Genomic DNA, 26,955 nt, shown 5'->3' with positions numbered 1-26,955 from the left:
AATTAATATATAGTGTATCATACTTTGTGACAATACAAGAACTTCATTTTGATTAGTCAGTCACCAGGGCAGGTATGTTATGCGAGGGTTATTTCTTATATTTCGGGAATTGGGAAAGCCTCATGTTGCAATCTGGCCACCTACACTTTTATATTTAAGTTTGATATTTTTTATGTTATGCATTATCAGTACGTTGCGACATATGAGCGGTATTTGTGTTATTTACAGTAACTTCAAATACTCATATTTATTATAACTTTGAATGCGGATTAACTCAGCAACAGTGCATCGCTTAACTTAATTCAGTCTTTGGCGATGAAGCTCCATGAAACACCAGTGTTTAACGATAGTATGATGAATTCAATAGAAGTCGTAGATCACTCTAAGACGATTTTTGTGAATCGCTTATAGTTCATGTGCATTAATGAGATCAGCATTCATTCAATATTGCATCATCATTTCATTATAGAAAAACAACTTTTTTTCACGTTGGATCTAACACAATTTGCTGATCGCTCAAAAAAGGCTCACGTGGACGTTTCACGCATATGAGGCCGAAGATAAACAGCAGTTGATTGTAGAGGTGTTCCCAGTTGAGCCGAATCCAACAAAAGCTGTTCGCGCACGATGCACTTCCAAGCAAATGGTTGCTTGTTTTTTTTGGAAAAAACTAGACATGTCGTAGGCAAAACAGTAAATTTTGTGTGATACACAACCATCACAAGAACGAACTACTAAAGACGGACACCGCGACCAAGCATCAGACGTTGACTGCAACACCTGCATTTTTGAGTATTCAGAGGATCAATATGATGATTAATCCACCGTATAGTTGACTGGGCATCGACTGACTGCTTATTGCTGTACGTGTAAACTAAAAGCCAACCTTTTTCGACACTTGAGGATGCGGTTGATCCGTTGAACATACATGGTTTAGAGATACATCAATCAAAGTGGCAGAAATGCTTCGTCTAACGGTTCCAACGTAGGCAAAATAATATAGATTTTATTTAGTTTTATTTTGACCAACAGTGAAGCGATACCCCCTTTAATTTTTGTTTTGTTTTCTAAACCCGAAATATAAAAGCCAATCCTCGCAGTGGTGGGATAGCGGCAGTTCGCACTAAAAATCAGCTTCTTGGAGAAAAATTCAGATGCATACGTCAAATAGTAAGACTAGTCCAAATACCTCGTCCGAAGCTCATGGAAACTCAATCTGACAAAGTAACGAGAAATTTACTCATATTTTTTGCTAAAACCAAACTTACATCGAAAGGGGTTGGAAAGGGTAGTTTCCGTCACTCGTATAAATGCCAAAGAATTCCTTCCAGATGGCAACCAAAAAAAAAAAAAAAACAATCAGAATTGTCTGTACACACTACTTAAATAAGGCAATGTCATTTTCATAAATCACAAACCATTACTCAAGCTATGAAACGAGGGGAAACTACGCGAGGTAAAGATGAAGCGACAACAACACAACCAACCAGTGGCAGAGCAACATTTGCAATGTGAATGCATTTCACTGAGTGGCCAGCGATATATCATTGACAGCGGCAACATTTACACAATCAATGCGTTTGCATATTTCTCGAGCACCTTCAACCCTTTCTCAGCGGGATCACGCCAAAGGCGGCTGCTTAGAGATATCATCGACTATGCTGCGGCACTTCACGCTTTCAGCAATTGTGCGAAAGCAACTTGAGCGCCAACTTTGCGCATTCCCAACTGAAAAGTACTCAGCCATCAGTCGCCGGAGCAGACGTTAATGAGCGACCATTAAGCGGACAATGCGGTTTCCTGTGCGTTGGGCGTCGCGACGCGGCGCTATCTTTTCAACGCTGAAATGTGTTATTTAAAATAGATTTTCACTCGCACACGCGCGTCAGTGTGTGTGTATGTGTGCTCTCTGGTCGCGCTGCATAAGGGATCTCCGGATCTTCAAGTGAAATAAATTTTCTTGCAAGCTGTCCGTGGCACACAGACACACGCACAATAGATATTAAATAAAAAATTGCGCACATTTATCAAAAACACACACAATGCTTACGAAAGGACGCATACGCCCCACTCCCCGCCGCAGTTGCATGCATAAATTCCACTTGTCTTACCTCGGCGCCTGCGGGGGAGTAGTGGAAAGCATAACGCTACAGCCAAAAAAATTGTTTTACACCCCATTCAAGTGCGGCGCTTCACTTAATGTCGTGTTGTTACATGTTATTGTTGTTGCTATCGCACTCACACACCTGCAGCGGCACTTATTCGGTCGCTGACTTCCCATCATTCAATGTGACATCATTATTTTGCGTTTTGGGTCAGGAAGGGCGAAAAAGCTCCACACACCACTGAGGACTTTCTGTCGTCCAAGAAAATTGTTGGCCCAGTGTGCAGTTAAATGTCATTAAAAAATGATCACCCTGTATAATATGGTTTTCTTATTGTCATATCAAACTGAGCGTCTTTTGAAGCGGGACATACACACACACATACACACAAACTCAAATATATGCCAACACATAGATGCTGTCACTTGATTTGGGGTCATGAAATATACTTGGCCATTTGTTGCCTCAACTCGCACACACGCACACACACTTCGAACGTGCATATGCTCTGAGACAACAAAACAGCCAGAAGACATATTATTTACAACAAACATAGTAAAAGTGAATGTTTAGTTACAGCATCAGTGTGTGTTGGCTTCGTGATACAAACAAATTACCGGCGAAACGACATGTAAATGGGCGCAAAATGGCCTCAATAGCCGGCCTCATTCCCCTGGCGCTTATAATTCGTTGCGGTTGGCTTTTAATGGGTCAACGGAGCAACACTTGCACATAATGCTCGAGGAGCATATTTTGAGCTCATAAATATGGTTTTATTGGAGAAATATTCATGCACTCTAAGTGAGGTTAGGTGATTCAATCAAAATATTCCAACGTCGGAGATAATTCATTAATAATGTTGCATTATTTACCATAAAAAAAATTTGTCATAAAATAACGGAAGAAATCTTAACTGCAAAAATTTTTATTAATATTTTTTTTAATATAACAAATAAATATATATTTTTCTAATTTTTTTTCCTTTTACTTTTTAATTTTTATATGAATTTATTTAATTTCATTTAGTTATTTTCATAAAATTCCATACATACCTTAACACCAATGTGAACCGGTGAAAAATCGCTGTGTAGTGCTGAAGTCAATATAGGTAATGGCATGGGAAGGGGGCAGGACATCATGGTCGCTACCTGAAAATAATAAAAAATAAATAAATTATGCTAAAAATTTAATAATTTTATTGTATTAATTTTGATTCGTACTGAAAAAAATTGTATCTACGACATAGCGAAATTATTAAAGGAGTTTTTTTGTGAGTTATAAAATCATCATTTATGTAGTTCTGGTTAACCAAGCAGTGCGCATTATTTGTCTCTAGTGCTTAGCATTGTTGGTGAAGTTACTCTCATCTTTAGTTTTATAAAGTATGGAAAGAAAAGCACACCAGCTAGCAGCTTTTTCTGTATGCAAGTATGAAAGCCTAGACTGTCTCTGACAGCTTTTCCTCTAGGATATCATATATCTATAAGTCGTTAAGTAGCTACTGTGATTATGTAATGTAATAACTAAACTCTTAACAGGCACATTGAGATACCACCCGGACTAAAGTCTCTTCACTCTATTGTCGCTTCTCTAAATCATTCCATACTTCTAATAAAGTTAATCAGCATAAAAGGATTTATTTGTGCAACCTTCGAGACGTCGTCGAGAAATCCTCTACCAATAGATGTGATTAATTTAAAATTTAGAGCCTTAAATTCCAATAGACGATGTTTTATAGCCTATTCCTCTTTTACCACCAGATAGCTTCTTTCTTAAATACCTCTATAAGAGCAACTTTTATTTGCAAAGCGAGTTCACAAAATATTTTTCTTGTCTGACAAACCAATGAAGGCTTAAGACGCTAACTGACTTATAAAAAAAAAACGTTGAAAATAAAAGAGAGAGCGAATGTAAAATCTGGAAAGATATTTGAATATTTTCAGTTCTGATGCGACGTCCTACTAAATTTATGGAACCATCGACGTCACAAACGACTATTAAACCGACGGTTCTCTTTCGGTTTTGCTCTGGGGGACATACATACATTCTCAATTCTCAATTAGTCTCGTTAATATGTTGTTTGTAACGGGGATTTTAATAGCCACGCTACAAAAGTAGGCCGATAGGGACAGCATCAGACACAATCGTCCTCTCTGTTCAACAGTTGAGCGTCTTGTGGAAAAATCTTAATCCACAAGTACAGTACACAAATTTCAAGAGCCAGTGAGACAAAGAAGTGCCCATAGTTTCGAGAATATTACTGCATCCCGACGGTTACGGTTTAGTGCGGTTTATGGGGCGGCGGCGACATTGGACTGTACTTCTTTCGTGATGATCAAGACCAAACTGCAAATGGGAATCGCTACCGCTCAAATATTTTTGGAAAGGTTGGATGATATGGACTTGGACAATATGTGGTTCCAACAGGAAGGCGACGCAAGCCACACAGCGAATGCCCCAATCGATTTATTGAAAGCGAAGTTTAGTGCAAAAAAATTTAATTTCAATAAAAAAACTAAATTTCAATAAAAAATTTGCAACTTGGCATCTCAGTTTTGGACAGTAGTCCCACGAAATACAACTTTACTACTTTTATCCACTTTTTGATAATTAAGGTAGATTTTTACCCCCGCACACACTCCCCTTCACACATTATCAAAAGACATCAAAACAGCACCCCCCCGCCTATATTATTGTCAACGTTGCAACGCTCACTCAACCAGCGTTGGGAAGCGGCTGTTGCAAGCGCGCATTCCACTCGTTGCACTGTCAAATTGCCGGGACAAATGATGTTGCTGTGCAACATTGGCGCGCACGCACATTTTATTGCAACGTTGATGAATGGTGCTGCGGTCGCGGTCGCTGCCGCTGTTGCAACGATGTTGCAGCACTAATTTCCGCAGATCACTGCCACCACATTGTTGTCATGTGTTTGCTGCAGCATGTCGTAGCACACGCCTTGCCACTTTACTAAAATGACAAATCGTGCAGATGTTGCAACAACAGTGTGGCGCGCGCTTTCAATGGCAACGGCGATAAATGTGCGCTGTGCTGCTGAAACATTCACGTATTTAATGGAATCTAATGCTGATATATGCCACCCCAAAGCAGAGACATATTCACACACACATACATATATACCTGCAACAACTGCACATCGGCGCAACCGTTAGCAATTCCGTGCAATCATTGTTGCACCCATTGTTTGGCTGGGTGTTGACAGACGGGCGCTATGCGCGGGCGTGACGTCATGGATGCCTCGTTTTTGATAGCGTACCCTACAATTCCCATTTGCCGGTAATCGGCGGCAAAGGACACTTGTGATTCGCGAAAACCCTTTTTGCATTATTCATAATATCTTGCCACACAAATTTATTTATAAATGCATGTTCCATGCCTGTTAGAGATACTTGCCTCAAACGCTGCTAAATGCCAGCGCTTCATACACGCCATTTTGCCCGAAATCCAAATGCCATGCACTTGCCACATGCTACTTTGCCACTTGCACAGCAGGCGCATATGAAATTTAGGTGGCAATAAAGTTCGAGATGAGAATACAGTGCTTGCAACAAGGCATTAATGCGGCGAAATGCGCATCCTTCATCAAGTGGCTGACATTAAAAGTTGTCATAAAGTCAGCTGGATTGACATAGTGGCAAATTTTGCCGAGGCGCTTCATAAACTTGCAGCAGCAGTGTGTGCGTGTGTGGCTGCATGTGTGTGCAACATATGTCAAAAGTCCCGCAAAAAAACATCAACCAACATATACTAACTGCTTGCAATGTTACAGCAGCCAGGCCTCAACCTGCAGCACTACAGCGACCTCACACACACACACACATTCACACAGCGCACACTAATAAACCTGCGCCGACTGATTGACTGACTGCGTACGAGACTTCGACTGACAGTCATTAATCCGCGTGTGCGCATTTTTTAAACCAAACGACACACACACACACTCGCATGCGCCTGCTGCACTTGTGTAGTTTACTGCCGCTGCGGCAATAAAATTAAATGAGCACACCGACAACAACAAGGGGCCGACCGCCCATTCTTCATTCAACAGTTTTCTTAATAATTTTCGCTCATAAATTTTGAATGTGGCACAAACGTATGCTACTGCCACGCCGGCACTCAGCCATGCAGCACAAGTGTGTAAATTTCATGGCATGCACATATTTGTGGCATGCTGCAATTGTGCTAAATATAACGGAGTAAATATTCGTGCGCTTTTTTTGTTGTTGTTGCAATCTTCTGTATGGCTAGTAGCCTTGGCCCTTGCGCAAGTGGAGCCCTGGCAGAGCTTCCAAAAGTGAAAAGTAAAAAAACAAGTTGTTTTTGTTTTTGAAGAGAAGAAGAAGCGAATTTTTCGTAGAATTGCAGGGCTTTAGTTGGTGCAGGCTGATATGATAAAAAGAGGAGGGATATGAAGTTCCGGTGGCATGCTTTTTATACCCTGAATAACACTGGGTATATTAAGTTTTCACAAAGATTTTAGCAGTTAAAATGAAATGTCGGAAACCTTATAATATATATCATAAATATATTATAACCAACATGTAACCAATATATACCCATTTTGTAACCAAAACCAAATTTTACTTAAATTTGAGTGTATGATAACGAATATGTAATCAATATTAGATTGTCAAAAAAGTCTTGCGGTATTTTTTATTTATTAATTTTTTTTTTTTATTTTTTTTTTTATTTTATAACGGTTTGATGACTAATGCCCAGATCTTGACCGATGCTACAGCTGCTACTATGCCGGTCTCTTCCGAACAATTCAGCGATTTTATCGCAATTTTCGACGACAGGCCTTCCGGAGCGTGGCGCATCTTCGACCACCTCTACACCAGAACGAAAACGTTGAAACCGTCGTTGTGCGGTGCAAATGGAAACTGTATCGGGTCCATAAACTGCACAAATTTTATAGGCGGCTTGAGATGCATTTTCGCCTTTATCGTAGTAGTACCGTAAAATATGCCGTATTTTCTCTTTATCTTGCTACATGTTTGCGACGCTATAACTCAGGAAAATTAATCAAACACGTGTTAGCGCGTGAAACGAGCTTTCCAAAAAGGTACAGCATGACCCGATGCGACGAATAAAACTAGAACTACGCGCTCTCAGCGCCAACTAGCGAAAATACCGCAAGACTTTTTTGACAAACTAATATACATATAACCATTATATAACCAAAACTCAAATTTTGTTTCCCATTATATTGTTGTTCCTTCGCCTGTAATCTTGTGAAAAGTAAGGTAAGGTAATTTAACATTTTAAGAGACGATATATAGTTAATTTGGTCACGTCCTTTTGTCTGCTGGTCTCTCTGTCTGTATGTCTGCGATCTTGTCCCTCAATTTTTGAAATATCGATCAGAAACTATGCACCTGTCTTTTTCTCCCCAAAAAGCTGCTCATTTGTCGGAATCGTCGGTATCGGACCACTGTAGCATATAGCTCGCATTCAAACTGTACAATCAGAAGAAAGTTCTTGTATGAAAAACTTTTTCATTTGAAGAGATATCTTCACAAAATTTTGCATGGATTATTGTCTAACGAAATTGTGCAATATCCAAAGACCATACTGAATGATCGGAGACAAGTTCTTCGACAGAACCTTTTGTATTATATTTTCGGTACAATTATTATTATAGCTTCGGTACAAAAGAGGTTAACGTTTTTTAATATTTTTTTAAGAAATTACAAAATCGTCCTTATCATTTCATCAGTAAGGAGATATATCACAAACTCTCTTTTGTGGCATGCCTCATAAATTTCTTATCTAAGGAAAACACGATTCCCACTAAATAACATTGGTAGCCTCGTCACTTCTTAATCTCTCCAAAACCATCAAACAAATGGCTTCCGTCAGCTCTGCTTGTATTCCCTGTGTACATAGCAAATTGAGGAAAGTGTTAAGTGTCTTATTTGCATCTGTAGAAAATTTCACTTCATAACATACAGAAACAAAAAAAAAAAACGAAAAACACACTTAGGGTGCAAATTATTTTTTGAAAACTAATTAACAAACGGAGCAACTGCATGTAACTTCGTGTCCACTTGTCACAACATCGTAAAGCTACACCTGAAAATTCCTTTTGTATGTCAGCGTTGACACACTCTAAAATTGTAGAGGACTGTCTTTTTTTTTTTTTTTTTTTTTTTTTTTTTTTTTTTTTTTTTTTTTTTTTTTTTTTTTTTTTTTTTTTTTTTTTTTTTTTTTTTTTTGTAAGCGTTTTGTGCGGTCGGAAATTTAATTACATACATAAACATATATGTATATTCATGCTTAGTTCGTGGGCATTACTTGGGTGGTCACATGCGGTAGGTTGTGAGTAAAAATTGTAAAATTGTTTATTTCGAATTCTCTGAAGGCAAAAATTAGTAAAAGCAATCTAACAAAGGAATTAAGAACTATTGGTCCTTTAAAAATTGACAGATTAAACAAATCAACTAAAGAACACTGCAATCAGGTTTCGAAAGTTTGACAGCATGATTTCGTTTAATTGGCAACCTCATAGTATTTATTTCTTATTTGGAAACACCATCAGAACTGTATAGAAAAACAGAACTGTTATAGAAATTTTCCTCCTTACAAAAATTTTACTGCAGTTATCCAGAAAAATCAAAACAAGGTTGCCAGATGTACAAAAAAATTGGCAAAATTATAATAGCAATTTATTAAATATGTATTGAAAAGAAAAAGAAAAGCAAAAATATATAAATACAAATTTGGAGTTGCCACACACTTTTAATTACTATATTTAACTAACTTCATAATAAATTTTGCTTTAGTGTCAGCAAGACAGTTTAAACCATTTACAAATACTTACATTTAAAAATAAAATGGACAAGGTTGCCACCCTGATTAAATTTCAAAAAGAGATATCAACTATCTAAATTTAATTTCAATTTATGGTTTCAGTGACTTAAAACATTTAAAATAAAAAATTTTACTTTCATAGCGTTGCCACTTGATTTGAAATATTTAAAAAAGTTAACAATTTAAAAGAAAAAAATTGGTTTGCCAAAGAAAGAGCTTAACTCAATATCAGTAATCTAAGTATAAATTTTCGTATTAAATAAAATGTTCTAGAATAAATTAAATTGCGTGCTTCTAATATATACCTACATGAAAAAGATTGTCTGAATATACATACATATATGTATGTATACATTCTACTAAAATAACGCAACACACCATCAAGTCACAAGGACTCATGCTTGCCAACCAATTTACAACTGCTTAATACCTCTAACGGTTTACTACATTACGGTGTCTTGCTGTCAAGCCGCCAACGCAAACTAAAACGAGGCACTTAAATCATATGTATATGTATGTGTAATAGTCTACAGCTTGCTTAAAAACTATAAAAAGAAACTAACTGTTCATGTACGCTTGTCGTTTTGCAATGCAAATTTCCATCAGTGCGTCAAGGAAAAACCTATAATAAAATGACATGCCGCATGTGTGGGTTTTGCATATGGTCGATTCGCAGCGTAGGTGTGGGTGAGTGTGCGCGAGTAATACCGCGACGCCCACCTAAACGGTAGTTAAAGTGCAACGCGCTGCTTTTTGTTGTTGCAAACGGCACACAACGCAAATGACTGATTGACTTGTCGACTGGCTGGCTGAAAGCCACTCGCAATTGGCGATTAGTCACACTTGCTATGGCAGCGGCGAACAAGTGGGCAATTGGCAAAGCGATTAGCGATCGTGCACGTTTCTGCCACCAAGAAAAAAGCAACAACAAAAACAATAAAGAAAAAAATTAGTAGAAAAAATAGCGAAATTCTGAGTAGTATTATTATAATTGTTTGTGCAAAAGAATGCACTTGTCTGCTCAACAGCGAAACAAAACGAGTGTCAAGTTGCTTGTCCATAGGGTGTGCCAGAAACCAATAGATCATTGAACTGCAATTAAAACCGTATATGGTAAGCGCGCTTTACATGTTATAAAATATTTATGCACTTACGCCACTCATTATGCCACGTATTGTGCCAATGTGGCATGCAGCTTTGCGTCTGCCTGCCACAAAATGAAGAAGACATCTAATGACCACAAAAGTAAATATCAGTCGCCAAGCAGCAAGGCATACGCTGCTGCCAATAGATCACTAGCAACAAACCAACCAATATGGTGGCATTCTTTGCTTTGCTAAGTAGCATGAATGCTTGCATACGTCGGTGCTTACAAATTAACATGACTATTTGTCGATAATTGCTTAGTTCTTGATGCAGGTGCACCAGACCGGCAATAAACACCGCTAAAGAACGATAAAAAATAAATATTGAAAATATTTTTTTTTTTTTTTTTTTTTTTTTTTTTTTTTTTTTGATTTAGCTACGACACTGCGGCTGGCAACCGTTTGTGCAGTTGATTGAGACGATTTGAATGCGCACACGATTGCTGCCCTTCAAGTTGGTTGGTTGTGCTCATTAGTCTTCTCTTGCCTGAAGCATGTTATTAGCTTGTAATTAAATAAATATATTCCTATTAATTTAACTTATTTTATGAGGATCCAAACATGCTTAAAAGATTTCAAGACTTTACAAGGTATGAAGATAGTTAGTAGCGCTGAAATTAACACGTAAAGAGGGTGTGTGTCTTTGCTTAATCAAAGTTCCAAACAAATACATTGGCATGTTAATGTATAAGAACGTTTGTGAGTGGTTTTTGGGTTGATGAAGCTTTGAGAACGTAAAAAAACTTGGCTTGTCAAATTTTCAACACAACACTATATGGAACTTTTCAAACTAACAAGTGATCTAAGCATAGGTATTCTTTGCAATAGGCTTTTTTTGACAGATTTCTCTTGAGTGTTGTCGAGCTGTCATGCTAATTTTCTTCAGTATTCCTTGGCATTTCATCATTTAAAAAGTTACGCCTGAACAACGTCTACAACTCGTTCAACTTTTATTAACATAATCGGCCTACTAATCGCAAAACCATTACCCAATTTGAAACCCAGCATTCATTATTTGGTAACATTCTACCGAATAGACCACGTCCAGCACGCTAGTGTATACGAAGACCGTGGAAAGTAACTCGGACTGACTAATGGAAGGACTTGGCGCATTTTACGTCGAGATCTTAAATCGAAACATACAAAATACAGTTTACGCAAGAACTGAAATCGCTCGATCTCCCCAAGCGACATCGCTTCCCTTCATGGGCTCTTGAAAAGTTCCAAGAAGATCTGTCGTCTTCGAGCCAAATTTCGCGCCATTATAAACTGACTATTTGATGCCTGAAATTGAAGCTCGTGATCTCGGCGACATTTGGTTTCAACAAAATGGCACCACTTCCCACACATCACATCAACCGATGGATTTATTGAGAGAACATTTCGGTGAGAAGACAATTTCACGTTTTGAGACGGTCGATTGTCCACCAAGATCGTGTGATATCGCACTGTTAGACTTTTCCCTGTAGGGATATGAAAAGTCTTAAGACTAGGCGGAAAATCCCGCTTCGATTCAGGCCTTGGAGCAAAAAATCACGCGTGCCATTCGCAGTTACCAGTCGAGTTGTTTGAAAGTGCCATCAAAACTTGGACCATCTGAGAAGTAGCTGCGGCCAACATTTGAAAGAAATAATCTTCAAACGAAAATGCCAAAGAATTTTCTTTTGAATGGTAGAGTTTCCCTTCCACATTTACAGTAACTTCTTCGGCTGAAACTCAGGCCAAACAGTAGCGAACTCAACTATCAATTTACAAACTATAACTCTCTTAGACCAATTTTGTGTGTGTGTTTTTTTGTGCCCCAGTATTTATACGAAATTTTATTGTCAACAAATTAATGCCAATTTAAAGTAAAATTTCAATTGCAATCCCAAAACAAAACAATAAAATCCGAAACAAAAGCCAAACAAAAACTCATATTGCAGAAGAGTCAATACGAAGGATGGCTGCATGGACGAATGGACGACGCACAGATGGGTGGCGGGAAGCGCCAGAAACAGGTAAGCAAACTACTTAGGAATATAAATCAAATGGTAGTATTAAAATTTAAAAGCTGTTGATTTGCAACACTACCGGCAATGGCCATTAAGCAGCAGCCGGCAACACAGGACAGACAAAAATCTGTTGCAACACAGCTAAGTAGAGATACACAACAATAAGGAATACTGGAGGAGCAAATAAATAGAATAAACAAAGTGAAGCTGCAACTGAAACAAAAGCCGTTCGGAAAATATCTGATAAAGGTAAATAAAATGGAAGGGTGGGCGGACAGCGGCGGAAGGGTGAGCCAAGTCAGGGCAGGCCAGCACGGAGATTGGCACACAGCCATCTAAGCAGCTCAGCTGGCTAACAATAACAACAACAATAACGATGGTAATGCAAGTAACTAATGCCATAATATCGAGGCGAAAGCAGGGCATTGATGGCAGGACATGCAACATGCTGCTGAAGGACGATCACTTGCTGGTTATTGTTGCTGTGTATAAATTTCACAACGGTAAGCGGGTATGTAGATGTGGGCGTAAGCCTTCAAGTTAAGGACGGCATCATAAGCTATCAGAGCTTATCGTCCAAACTCCAATGTCTGTTGCACGCTGCGAGGCACTTGCGGCAACGCTGCTCGGGAGATGGCCAAGCGGGTTAAATAAATATACAGAGGCTTCACTTTTGCGCAGAAATATTGCAAATACCAACGTAAGAATTGTATTGCATTTACTATACAAACACACACACACACACACACACATATGAACATATTTTGTATTGTGCGCTTTGTAAGACCGGGACTTAGTTGCACATGCATAAAATAATGTTTTATTTTGCTTTGTGCTTACAATTGCATCAGTTGCAACAATAAATATGCATGTGTATGTGTGTGTGTGTGTGTGAGTGTGTGTTTTAAAATAGCAAATACTTGCTGCAGATAAGTGTATACTTCTGACGGCGGATATCCACTGACTCCCTTAAGCTGCATTTGTAGCGACGAGCGTTGCACTGCAAAAAGCTTAACGCGGTAAGAACAAGGATTGAGCGATTCGATGAAACGCATAACAGTTCTTTTTACTAGTAAAAATATGAAACTGCATTAGCATATGTAAATGTGTTCCTTCTATGAAATTGTGAAACTTTATGCTCGCAGGTGTGTGTGTTTTGGATTCTATATACAATGAAATAGGATGAAGTATGCCAAAGTATGCTAAATCAGTCATGCGACATTTATAAATACTTAAATATACACACATATGTACTGACAATATGTGCGTGTGTAGTATGTACATCAATATGCCAGGTGTGCGCGCCAGAACTGTAGGCCCATAGTCTATCGATACGGCGCGGAGTTTCACCAATAGTGAGTGGTAAAATCAATAGAAAAACACTTTAACTTCGCTTGCACCGAGCATACAATGCTCTTCAGTGCTCCGATCTGAATACTTTCTTCAGATATTTTACTACTATGGTACATAATACTCCCTGTCAAATTGCATGCAGATATCTCTCCAAATTAGCTTATTTTCCATACAAGCAATTGAGCCCGATTGTTCAGTTTGTACGGCAGCTATATGCTAGAGTGGCGCGTCTTGGGGAGAAATGAACGTGTGCAAAATTTCATATCGATATCTCAAAAACTGAAGGACTAGCTGCGCTTATTTGCACAGAGAGAAAGGCGGAGTTCGTGGCGTACTTAAAAACAAGAACATGGGTGTACGTGTTTCAAAAAATCAAAAAAAAATGTTTTGTCTTATTAAATTACTCTAGAATATACTCCTAAATTTGAAGTTGATCCGATTAATAGTTTCGGTGATACCGGCTTGAGAACTTGTGCGCTCGAGGCTAGCTGGGCAAAGCGTTTTTCTCGAACAGCGTTTTTGAAATCGGTTGACAAGATTTCTCGAGAACCACTCAACCGACTTGGACGAAGGATTTTTTTCGATCACAAACTATGTGGAAAAAAATGTTGCGAAATTTTCACTGAAATTTTCATTATTTTTTTAAATTTCCGCCGAAAATCCAATTTTCAGTTTTTCCAAGTTCTACGTTAAGATCTTAACTAAAACACATATTTTTTCACTTTAGATGATCCTGTAAGGAGTTATCTTGCCAACACGGCCGCATCTTTTCTCCGAGGCAACACCGGAAATGGCGTCGCAAATGTCGGAGTTTAAAATTTTTTTTCCAAAATTTCAGCATTTCGTTGCTAATAGTGTATGTTTGTAACAAAGAAAAATTCTAATAAAATATTAAACTTTTTATATGAGAAAAAATGGTAATAAAAGGATTTATTTTACCCGAGGAAACCCATGTAACCCCTTAATACCTTACCGATTCGAAAAACACGCGACGTATAAATTAAATATTCACCTTTCAATTTGATCACAGTAGTATATCGTCTTTCATTACTTTCCTCAACAAAATATCGATTTTGTTTCGAAAGACGTGATTACTGCAGATCGTTGTCGTTAAGTGTGGGCCTCGCACCGCCTCTGAGATTGCTTCGCTATTCTTAGAAAACAGGCAGCAGCAGGCCACAAAAGTTGAAGAGCAAAATGTTACAAAACTTTAACTTATTTTTATTTGGTGACTGAACTTTTTCCGGAAATTTAGAAGAACATTTTATTCCAATTTTATAGGGCCTTGATAAAAGATAGCAGTTCTCGTATGTTACTTTCTGAGTCCAAAGACATTCGCAGCACCAACCCTAGTTGTTACAGCAGGATCCATGCTCATTCTTGGACGTCTTTTCTTAAAAGTTTTTATAATTTTCGGCAATTCCCTTGACCAAACATTCAGACAAGTTTACCACATATTTAGCTTGATGCTACTGCTAGTGAGTGCATTCAATCCTCAACTAGCTTTGATGTTACTCAAGCAAACTCAATGTATGTGTAGCAGTGGATGCATACCATAGCTGCTAGTTGTAGGTTCCGCGGCACAATATTATGACCGATGTAGTCAAAGTGAAAGAGGATTTCGGAATGCCACTCTCTGTGATCCTTAATGTGTTCAGTTTACCGGAGTCTGATAGCAAATATGCAAATCAAAGCAAGCTCTAGAGCTTTTTTCCTATACCCTTAAGAAATTCCAGAACTTTGGAAGCATGGAATTAGTCAACTGTAAATTATAGAAAAAATTGTATTTATTGCAACAACCAGCGCCTTTCAACAAGCGTCTTTAATAACGCAGTTTACCGTTTCATTAAGGCCAATTTCTGCAGAACACTCTCGATGATGAAATGAAATAGTTTTCTCATTTGCTAAAAACTAAAAACGGCTGCCAACGGCGAAGTAAATTGAAATTGAAAAATAACAAAAAGTTTAGAGAATAACTGCAAATAACAGGGAGACGAAAAGAAAACAACAACAAAAGCAACTAAGCCAAAAAAACCGCACGAAAACTAGTGCAAAATAAACAGAGCTTGACGATTGAATGAGGGGCGCCGGAACGAGGAAGCCACCGACCGACGTTGACGCACAACGGCGTGTGGCTGCGAGTGTGTTTGCTTTATTGTTGGTATGCCGTATGGGCTTCCTGCTTTTAGACTAAATAAGCTACACATGCGGCGAAGTGCATGAATATGTGAGCAAACAAATGCAACACTGTGCCAAGATGAATACCACTGAACTTGCCACAGTGTGTGAAGTTACGAAAAAGTTGCAAAGTCCATATGCATGCATGTATGGGATTGCGTGTGTGTGTAGATAAAAAAAAAAACAAGTATTAGGCAGGCAAATGAGTGCTGTGGCGGGACGTTTAAGCAAACGTAACGGCACCTTACTGCTTTCTTTGCCACACCGCACAAAACACAATTATACGAGTAGGTAACGCTGTTGCCTGTTGCATTGTTGGCGAACATATTACGAAAATTAAATGAAAACACCTGATGTGTTTGCACACCAACACGCACACACATACACATACATGCATGCGCACACATGCAACAAATGAAATGCCCAACTCTCTTTTTTATGAAATCGTATACGAAGAAGCGCCGCAACGACAACGACGGCTGCCAGTGGCACTGTGGCTTGCGGCTTGCTGCTTGTTGCATGCAGCGATCAGCGCTAACCGGCGCTGTGGCAGCAACGCGGCAAACAAATAGCGACACGTACAATGTTGATTTGTTGTACTTGCCACATTGGTAAATTCTCCTGCCATGTGCGCTGCTGGCTGTGGCACTATTTGTTGCTCATTGTCGGTTGTTCTATGTTAGCCACGGTTGCCATCTGCTAAGAAACTTAGACCAACATTTGCCAGCAATGTATGAAGAATGGACGACTTTCAGCCAAATTGAATGAATGTATCATGGAGATGGTGATAAAAAATGTAGGCAAAAAGAAACAGGAAAAAAGAATCGCTTCAACGCGAGATAAATCGACTTGTCTGCACAGCAGGTGGAACCACGAACACAATCGGCGGAACTAACTAAATTCAATTTAGTTGAAAGATTTCGGATTTCAGCCAAACACACACACACACACTTATACACAGGAGGCGGTGTCTGCGTGAGTCGGGCCTAAGCGGCGAAACGTGTCATCAGCTGCTGACGCCGCGAAAGAAGCTTCCAACACTGTTAAGTATGTAATTCGCTCAAGGCGAATTGCGCGCAGAAACAAAAAACCAGCGCAAAAACAACAAGATCCGCAAAACAAATTAAAGCGCGCCACAAAAATAACACACAATTTAGAAATAAGCCTAAGATAAATTGTTCAAGGCGAACTCTTTTTTCATGCTTTTCGTTTCTTTTGCGCCACCGAAAAGTCTTTCATTAACGCCGCAGTGCGCGATCGCTGATCTGGAAAGGACAGCGCGACGGCAAGGCAAGGCCCACAAACGCGCGTTATTAATGATATTTATTATGATTATAGTCAATGCTGAGGTTGGTGTCGAGAATTAAAATCATTAGCGCACCATACTCTCGCTTGCCGGTCGACCGCGACTTTGTCTCATAACCTTGAACATGGTCACCAGCGCAGTTAGAGCGGAACGCGAAGTGTAATTAGAGGAATGAAAGACGATTGTTGAACACACAAATGAAGTAATCTCCAAGGCAGTGAAGAAAAAATCTTGTGTGAAGAAAATGTGGTAGAACAAACTTGAAAAATGTAGGCACAACCTCAAACATTACGGAAATTTTCGCAATGATCGTAATAAGTTCTTAGCGGTAGTAATATAATGTGCCCACTGTAAGATTCTCAACCTTACAGCATGGACGCCTATAGAGCACTGGCGTCTTAGAACAACCACAAATTTACTTTACTGAGTGCAAAGAGCTCATAGATTTCTTGTGTTGATCTGCGGCCAAAAGAACCTTTCTACAGCGCCTGAACCGATGGTAGCCCAACTCTGACCAAGCTCAGGCGAAGCCCGCCTATCTAGTAGTAAGCCACAAGAGACCGGACCACCGGTCAGTTTCCATTCTACCGATAGCTTAGTAGTTCTTTGCTAGCTCTGCAGCTTCACAATTACCTGTAATTCCGCTGTGTAACTCGATGCTATTGATAATGAGGTTAGGCGAGTTCATAGCTAGTATGGCTACGCTATCAGAGTGGAGTCACTCTCTGAAGAAGGCTGCACTCGGGAGCAGTCAATCCACCGCTACCTTAATGGTAGCAAACTCGGATTTTAAAGAATTTCTGACAACATACCTCACCACGAACCTTACCCTATGCCACGACCCATCCGTAAAAAAGCTCACAACTCCTCTCCACAACTCCCTCGCCGGCATGATGGCAGAGAAAAAACCGCCAGAGTTCGATTTGGCAATTCAACGAACCAAGAGATCAGGTATAAGCCCAAATCGTATGAGGATTTCTGAGTGTTCAGACATGTGTTCATTTGGAAACCGAGATTCTCTGAGTCTGACAGTAACTTTCGCGGTTATACACCGGTTCCGGCAACATCAATAGGCAATATGTGCAAATGGTATGCCATGGTTGGAGAGGACCTTAGTGTACCACATGAGGACCTTAAGCAAATAGCCGTGATTCTAGAAGAGAATCCACAATCGCAAGTAAACTCGTAATTAAATGGAGAAAAGTCGGTTTAGTACGCAAATTATGACTCAAGAATGACTGCACCGATATTGATTATATTCGATTTTTTGAAAGTGCCTAAGCCCTGAATAGCAAAAAATATTCGAAACCGTAATCAATACCAGAATACAAAAACCGTGTGCCTACATAAAGTGGTTTATTTTCGGAAAAATCAAAGTGTTGGGCATTCATCACTTTAAACGTGTTCGCTTACAACAATTAAAGCCTTACAAAACTTGTGATAATATGCATAAATCACCGGAATCCGATTCTTATTTTGGAGTACAAAAATAAAGCCGCATGCCTGTCTCTATAAGCCTGCAATACTTCAGTAATATTATATTTAACAACTGAGTGTGCAGATAAACACGCAGCGAAGCAACAAAATATTGTTTAACAGCACAAATATAAACCAGCGACCTTTTAAGGTTAAAACATTTTTCGAATTCAAAATTGAGTGCAAAAAATTTTGTGAAAAAGAAAAGGCGCATTTGTGACAGGCTCCAAACAAAGGCAATTCGCTGCAAAACCAGTTTCGCAGATTAAAATGCGCGTTTAGTATGTGAGTATCGAAATCGAATTGCACGCGGCGCTGACGGACGTACAGACGGACAGACCGACGGCCTGGGCTTTGTTATGAGATACACAAAGCTGCAATTGACAATCCTTCAACGTAGCGTCATTTTTGGGTTGATGAGGAGAGCGGCGCATGCGAAACAACGAATACATATCACCACATATGCACAAATAATTATATATTGGCGCAACGTAGAGCTTATATCAAGGTGAGCCGTCAAAAATGTGACGCACTCAAGGCACACATATACACTCTGACTTTTGTGAGCAATTTTCCCTACATACTTGTGTGTACTTGTGTGGGATTTATGAATTTTTTTCAAACAAGCAGGCGTCTTAAACACTCATTACCACTCGCAACAAAAGCTGGAGATTCTATAAGATGTATCCGTTGATTAAATGGTACTATTCTTTTCAAAGCGTATAGTAGCAGTCTTGAGAGTGCTTCATAGATACTTTCGACCGATTTGACAGCCGGTATTTCATCCACCGTAGAATTCTCCAAGAGCTGTTTGTTTGGGGCTGAGTTCAAAGAATCATTCACTATGAGCTATACACCCTGATCGAACGATTGATTCTATACTTTACTGTCAACAGCTGATGAGATTGAAGCAAGAAATCGAAAAAACAGAACAGAACAGATCAACAGAAAGGACTTCTATCAGGGCAATGCTAGACAACACTGGGAGAGCTTGGCTGGGAAGTTTTGAGGCCTCCACCATATAGCCCTGATCTTGCACCATCGAACTACCGTTTGTTTCGGTGAATGCGGAACCCCCTTAATGGAGTAAACTTGGCTTCAAGCGAAGCCTGTGAAAATTACTTGTCGCAGATTTTCGTCGAGAAATCAAAAAAGTTTTACACCGAAAGAATAATGATTCTAACGGAAAATGGCAAAAAGTACAAAATTCATTAAAGTTATTCATAAAACAAGTAAGGAAGGGCTAAGTTCGGGTGTCACCGAACATTTTATACTCTCGCATGATAAAGTGATAGTCGAGATTTCAGGCGTGGTTGTGAACCGATTTCACCCATATTTGGTACATGTCATCAGGGTGTTAAGAAAATATTATATACCGAATTTCATTGAAATCGGTWGAGTACTTCCTGAGATATGGTTTTTGGTCCATAAGTGGGCGACGCCACGCCCATTTTCTATTTGTGAAAAAAGTCTAGATGCAGCTTCCTTCTGACATTTCTCCCGTAAAATCTAGTGTTTCTGACGTTTTTTGTTAGTCGGTTAACGCACTTTTACTGATTTTCAACATAACCTTTGTATGGAAAGTGGGCGTGGTTATTATCCGATTTCTTCCATTTTTGAACTGTATATGGAAATGCCTRAAAGAAAYGACCCTATACAGTTTGGTTGACATAGCTATAGTAGTTTTCGAGATATGTACAAAAATGTTAGTAGGCTCGGGGCCACGCCCACTTTTCCAAAAAAATTACGTCCAAATATGCTCCTCCCTAATGCGATCCTTTGTGCCAAATTTCATTTTAATATCTTTATTTATGGCTTAGTTATGAGTTAGTCATTTTGTGGGCGTGGCAGTGGGCCGATTTTGCCCATCTTCGAACTTAACCTTCTTATGGAGCCAAGAAATACGTGTACCACGTTTCATCATGATATCTCAATTTTTACTCAAGTTACAGCTTGCACGGACGGACGGACAGACGGACAGACAGACATCCGGATTTCAACTCTACTCGTCACCCTGATCACTTTGATATATATAACCCTATATATTTTAGGAATTTCAAACAACCGTTATGTGAACAAAACTATAATACTCTCTTTAGCAACTTTGTTGCGAGAGTATAAAAATAAGTTTAAGTTTGATTAGAGATACGAAAAGACTTTTTAGACTATCCAATAGAAGATCCAAAATAACTCAACATTCAATGATTGAAATTTTTGTATGTTTTCAAGTAAAAAATTTTGATATTGCCCACGATAGCACCTTCCGCTAAGAACTCATGGTAACACTGAACACCAATAATATCGTAAGCTTTACGAGATAAAAATGCAGTTAAAGCAACAAATGCAATGAAGGAGTGAGTGAGTACAGAAATTACTCAAGAGTGCCAGAAAACAATCAACAGCGACTCAAATAAGCGCCAATCGGAAATACGGCATTATGAAGTGCGAGCGCAGAGAGGAATATCGTAATTACTAACGCAACTAACGCACACACTCATTTTCCATACACTCAACTGGTTGTTTATTTCTCCATCTGGTATGTGGGAAATTAATGCGGTGCGAGAGTATTATCGCAGTCATAATGCAATTTTGTTTAATAAAACACTACATAAGCGATTCGAGTCTATTTGCCAACAATTGCGGCGACATACGAAGCAAAAACAGGAGGTAATAAAATGTTTAGAAGAAAAAAAACACGGTGGAACATTGATGAGATCATACTGCCTGCCTGCCTGGTGCAAGCTGGAAGACGCCGCATAGCCTGGAAGCACAGACGGCACATTTAAGCACGCCGAAAATGGAATAAATCGTGCGAGCAAACTGTAGCCCAGCAAATAATGTATGTAAACGAGCATTAAGCAAACAGCAAAAAAGAGGGAGCTTGCGAAGGCAAAAGAAGACGCAATAAAATTTATGAATGACAACAAAAAGCAATGAGACTCATTGGCACACAAAAACACACATATGTATGGAGAAACAAAGGCCGCGCGAAAACCGGTATCCAGCAGCAGCAGCAAGGCAGGGAGTCAGCGGCCGAACAACGAGGAGGCACCGACGGCATGCAGCTGACGACCGCAGCCAACTTGCGAGTTAATGCTGTCGTCGATCGAAAAGCCAACAAAAAATAGAAACACATGAATGCATATGCTCATGAGGCGAATGAGCTTCACATCTCTGAAGCTTGAGGCTGCGTGTGTGTGTGTGGCTGTGGACATGCTTAGTCAGCGCGCAACGCGCTTTATTGGCCAAGCACATGTTTTCAGCTGGTGTGTCACGTCATTTATGACTCGCTCCAAACCAAAACTATAATGCAGTTGAGGCGGCAAATGCAACTGTTTGCTATTGTTATCACTGTTAAAGCACACTAAAAACAAAACGTGCTTTGTGCCAGTTTGATGTTGCTTTGCCGGCCGGCCGGCGACAACTCAGCGCAGCTTGGACGCATGGGGAGCGCGCAAGCTAATCCGCTTGCAGTGCTTTTGAAGCGCATTTTATGCGACAACAACAAAAATACATCGACAATGTTACGATTGCTGTTGTTTTAGCCGTATGTAAACCAGTTCTTTTAGCTGTTGTTGCGAGATCTACATACATCGTCAGCGCGACTGCGTCAGCTGCCTCCAGCAGCTGTTTATCTAATTTACATGCACACGAGTTGAGTTGAGTTTACGGTTTATATAATATGCGCACAAGCAACCACTTTTCCAGCCATGTGGCCTTCAAAAGCTGCACAGCGATGACTTTGACACACAAGCACTGGCGGCGGCTGCGTCACCAAAGTCGGCGGCTGCTTCGCGCTTAGCAATTAGTCGGCTGTGACGAGGACTGGCGTCTGCAGTGAAGTGATTTTTGAAGTTCATAAAGTTGTTTCGTATTTCGCGGTTTTGTGAGCTGTGTATGTGTGTGTGTGTTAACATATTGTACAATTTATATGTAAATATGTTATTTTAAGCCATGAAGTCTGTAATTGAGAATGAAACAGCGGAAACCCTATAAAGTATAGTTATATGTACCATATAAGCGCACTTGTTCCACATTTTTTAAGATATCGATCTGAAATCTTGTACAAGTCCTTTTACAACCAACAAACTGTTCATATGTCCGAACCACCGATATCGGGGTATCTACACGATATATACGAATAAAGGGATTGTATGTAAAGCTTTTCGATTGCTCTCATCTAAATGAACTCTTTGTATGGAAAACATATCTTGAAAATAAAGCAGCCGTAGCTGTTAGTGTACTCCACGACCGTGGAGCGCCGATTCGGCGTCCTTCGCAACAACTCGGACTGACTATATAATGACCTGACGCATTTTACGTCGATATCTTAAATTTAAAGCGAACAAGCTACAGCTTGTGCTTGAACTGAAACCGCTCGATTTTCCCAAGCGTCATCGGTTCGCTCTATGAACTCAAAAAAAGTTCCAAGAAGATCCGACGTTTTTGAGCCGAATTTTGTTCAGCGATGAGGCCCATTTCTGGCTCAATGGGAATGTAAACAAACAAAATTGCCGCATTTGGGACGAAGAGCTAGCTGAAGAGATTCAAGAACTGCCATTTCATCCAAAAAAGACAAGAGTTCGGTTGTGAATCGGTGGAATCATCAGTCTATGTTTCTTCAAAAATGATGCCGGTGAGAACAAAGCCGTCAATGGTGATCGTTATTCCGCCATGATAACCGACTACTTGATACCTGAAATTGAAGCTCACAGTCTGGGCGACATTTTCTTTTAAAAAGACGGCGCCACTTCAGCGAGTAGATAATTTCAGGTTTTTATTTTCCTGTGAGGATTTGTAAAGCCTAAATTGGACTCAACAGATGAATCATCTGAAACATAGCCGCGGCCAACATTTGAACGAAATAATCTTGAACAAATCAATGCCAAAGAATATTCTTTCGCATGATAACAAACATTCCGCATTCAGTTTGAAATTTCTGTGGCTTTTCTTCGAAAAAGTAGGGAACCTCGAAATGAGTCACCCTTTAGCTTCAGTACAGCCTTATTTGCTTGCTTTTGTTATAGAAATACTACAAGGAATCTAAAGTCGAATTACAAACAAATTTCCTCGAAAAAAACGCTTCAACAACAATTATTCAAGAAGCACAAAAGTTGCCATTTTAGCAGATGTTAATGTAACCTTTAAACCATAACCGGAATTACAAAAATAAACGTGTATTAACCTATGTATGTATGTATATACAATATAAAGATATTTACACACAACAACACTGTGTATATCGCTGTGGATTTCTACTAACTCTTGGCATTGACTAAAAATATTATTTGTTTTCTTTAAATATATTTTTATTGCTGCAAACCAGCTGAACACCTTGCAAGTGGCATTTATGACGACTTGCTCATTTTACTTTTAATGTTAGATACTTTTTTTGGATTCGTTTAAGAAAACGTGCATTTATTCATCAATATGCATGTATGTATGCAATATTTGTTTGCCTGTTTGTGTAACTTGTATAAAATTTACATTTGTGTACACATACACACAAACACATGCAAGCGAATGCAGGCAGTAATCATATATTTCTAAAATTATCCATGAATTTATTTATTGTTCAGCTTCTATTGTTTATGCCGAAGTGCGAATGACGCTGCAATGCTGTCCAACGGGCTGCCAAGAAAACATCTTCGCACAAATACATGCATACAATTACATGCAAATGTAAAAAGGAAACATTGAATTTTGAAATTATAAATTTTCGAAAGATTTATTACAAGTTTGCATTGAGGAATTTGAACGGTCAGTGCTAAAAGTAGAAATATATTTAGTATTTAAAAAATATTTTCAAGCTTTAACTTGAACCAAAAATTACTTCTACAAATAATTTCGAAGTACGCTATTTTTTTCAAGAAAAACCAATGACACTTCAAATTATGTATACATTTGGGGAATGGCATTTTTATTTTATTTTTTTTTATTTTTTTTTTATTTATTTTTTTTTTTTTTTTTTTTTTTTTTTTTTTTTTTTTTTTTTTGGAATTTTTGAAGATTATCGCTCTCAAATGTCGTTCGCGTACACGTCTCAGATTATGCATTCGTTGAGTCCAATTTTCGAAGACTCGTTCGAGCATTTCGACTAGTCACTGGCGAATGAGACGCGTGATGCTTTGCTCTAAGGTCTGAATCGAAACGAGATCGTCCGCATAGACTTAATACTTTACAAATTCCCACCGGCAAAAGTCTAACGGTGTGAATCACACCAACTTGGTAGCCAATAAACCGACAAAATATGTGAAATTATCTACTCACCGAAGTGTTCTATCAATAAACTTGCTTGTTTACATACCCATTGAACCAGAAATGAGCCTCATCGCTGAACAAAGTTTGACCCGAAAACGTCGGACGGAATTATTTGGAATCATTTGAATAAGGCTGGATATAATATGAAGTGCGATGGATGGGTGCCACCATAAGTTAAGGTGATAGAAAGCGTGTGGTGACTTTCGAAACAGTCAGGAAAAAATCTATGTATTAGGTGAGTTTGATCAAATATAAACTGCTGCCCAACAATCAAATTTGGGAAGTTCTTGGCATCTACTTTATCGCCCTAATGAGTGTGATTACTACCTGCTCCTGTCTATAGGCAATTTAATTTGCTGATGAAAAATGCAGCTCAACAAAAGCTTGTGAAAAACGCCCCGGCTTTTTGTCAATAGGGGAGTTATGACCACGTTAAAAGCATTAGCTCAAAAGCTGCAAAGGATTTATATACAGAGTGTTAAACATTTGAAAAAGTGTATGAACAAATCAGTTTCATTCTCAACGTTTTTTCGCATTGATAGCTCTGTGACCCAATTTTGATATTATACTGAAGTCATTTATATATTATTGCTAAGGTAATTGTGTTTCTCTAGGGATTGTGCAGCAGAGGCTTTAAAAACTTGGATATGATCACAGGGAACGCTAAAATTAAGTTTAAAACTTATTTATGGGACCAAAATAAGTAAGCATGTTTTATTTTTGGAATATATTTTATAAGGAATTCGATTCCCCTGACCTGCGATGAGGACCTCACTTATTATCGAGACTCTTTCTTCCGAAAGTTGTTTCGAGAAGACCAAAAAATTTACTTTGAGGCAGCTTAAATCACATAGACAGGTAAAATACGACTTGTGGCATAGTAAATATACAAGTATATACACACACACATAAACATATGTACGTGCTTATATAGGTACAGAGCTTTAAAGTAAATCCCAAATACACAAACACGTAAGCATGTCAAAGTGTCTTCTGCCATAATTTCAATGGATGTCAATTCCACATTAAGTCAAAAAGGCTAGCAAATGAGAACCGTTACACACACACACACACTCATCATTATATTTGTATGCACAAGCACACACGGCCATCCCGTTAAATGCAACGAAGCTGCAAGTAAATCCTAGGAGATTTCTAGAATTGCTAATTAGAAATTAAATGATGAGGAGACTGGAGACTTTAATGGTTTCTACACGCATACACCAAAGCGCTTCAAATGAGATGTTGCATAACACGAAACGTGTTGACAAGGAATTAATGCATTTATAATTGAACTGCAGAATGTCACCTGGAGACCAAGAGCGACAAGAGAAGACTCGAATAAAATAAAATAAGCGAAAGCAGAAAAACGCGAATGCAGGTAAATGTCTCCGGAGACTTTAAGAATTGCACGCACGCACGCACACAAATGCAGCTGAGGGATTTGAGCGCTTAAACTGGGCAAAGTGCAGCGCTGAGCGCGTGGTGGCAGTGGGCGGCTCTAATGGAGCGACGAAGGTGGTTCTGAGGAAAGCTAAAATAAAATGAAATATTAATGTGAGTTTAACGCAGGACTCACAGGACACACAGGACACACAGAACGAAGAGGACGCGGTGAATGCAGCGTGCAACCACTGGTCCCGCAGGCAACGTCAACGTGCAACGATGCACGTGCGGCTGCTAAGCGATTGAGCATTAGCAACAGTTGTTGTGCTGGAGCGCAGCACGACAGACGCAGCCGAAGTCGGTGCGAGGGTGGACGACAACAACCAAGAGTCAAGGTGCTTAACTTACAGAGCTGCCAGTTGCAGCGCGCAGCGCAGCCAGCAAATGGCCAACACTATTATAATGTTGAGATATTAAAGGCACTGCAGTGGCACAGTGCAGCTTCCTAAGACTGTCACTTGCCGCCCACTTAGTCTCCTGCAGCGCCTCATTCGCCAACTTGTGCCTGCTGCGCTGACACTTGTGCATTCGTGCGCGCTAATGTGCCACATTGAGTGAGCTTAGGCATGTTTGATAGCAGCTACTGTTGCTGCTATCGTCCGTTTTTGTTATTGTTGTGATTACCGTTGCCAACGCCGCCACGATAGTGGCGAACGTTTAGCCGGGTCACCACATGCTGTCGGCTGGGTTGGTAATGGCGCAGCAGCGGCGGCGGCAGCAACTGTCACCTCTTTGTGCGCTTATGTGACAGCACAAGTGACATGTTTGAGCTGTGGTCGGGTCACCCGACTCTACACAAACACGCACGCGCGCACTCAAGACGTCACTTTGGGTTTAGTGAATTGTAAATGCGTGTG

At 39.4% G+C, this 26,955-nt stretch overlaps 1 protein-coding gene across 11 annotated transcripts in view; it reads right to left on the bottom strand.

Annotated features, from left to right (window-relative positions):
* The window catches only part of LOC108970440 (polypyrimidine tract-binding protein 1), a 390,952-nt gene that overhangs the window by 293,860 nt on the left and 70,137 nt on the right, over positions 1-26,955 (bottom strand). For all 11 annotated transcript variants that reach the window (XM_018935824.1, XM_018935825.1, XM_018935823.1 and 8 more), the window contains one exon: positions 3,158-3,253. In XM_018935824.1, coding sequence (XP_018791369.1) covers positions 3,158-3,244 — 87 coding nt within the window. In that variant the 5' untranslated portion in view covers positions 3,245-3,253. The remainder of the gene's footprint in view (positions 1-3,157; positions 3,254-26,955) is intronic.

Source organism: Bactrocera latifrons, unplaced genomic scaffold (assembly GCF_001853355.1).
Source record: "Bactrocera latifrons isolate USDA-ARS-PBARC rearing strain unplaced genomic scaffold, ASM185335v1 scaffold_3, whole genome shotgun sequence".
Taxonomy (NCBI): Eukaryota; Metazoa; Arthropoda; class Insecta; order Diptera; family Tephritidae; genus Bactrocera; species Bactrocera latifrons.
The sequence above is the reverse complement of the archived record's forward strand: the minus strand, read 5'-3'. Positions and strand labels throughout refer to the sequence as shown.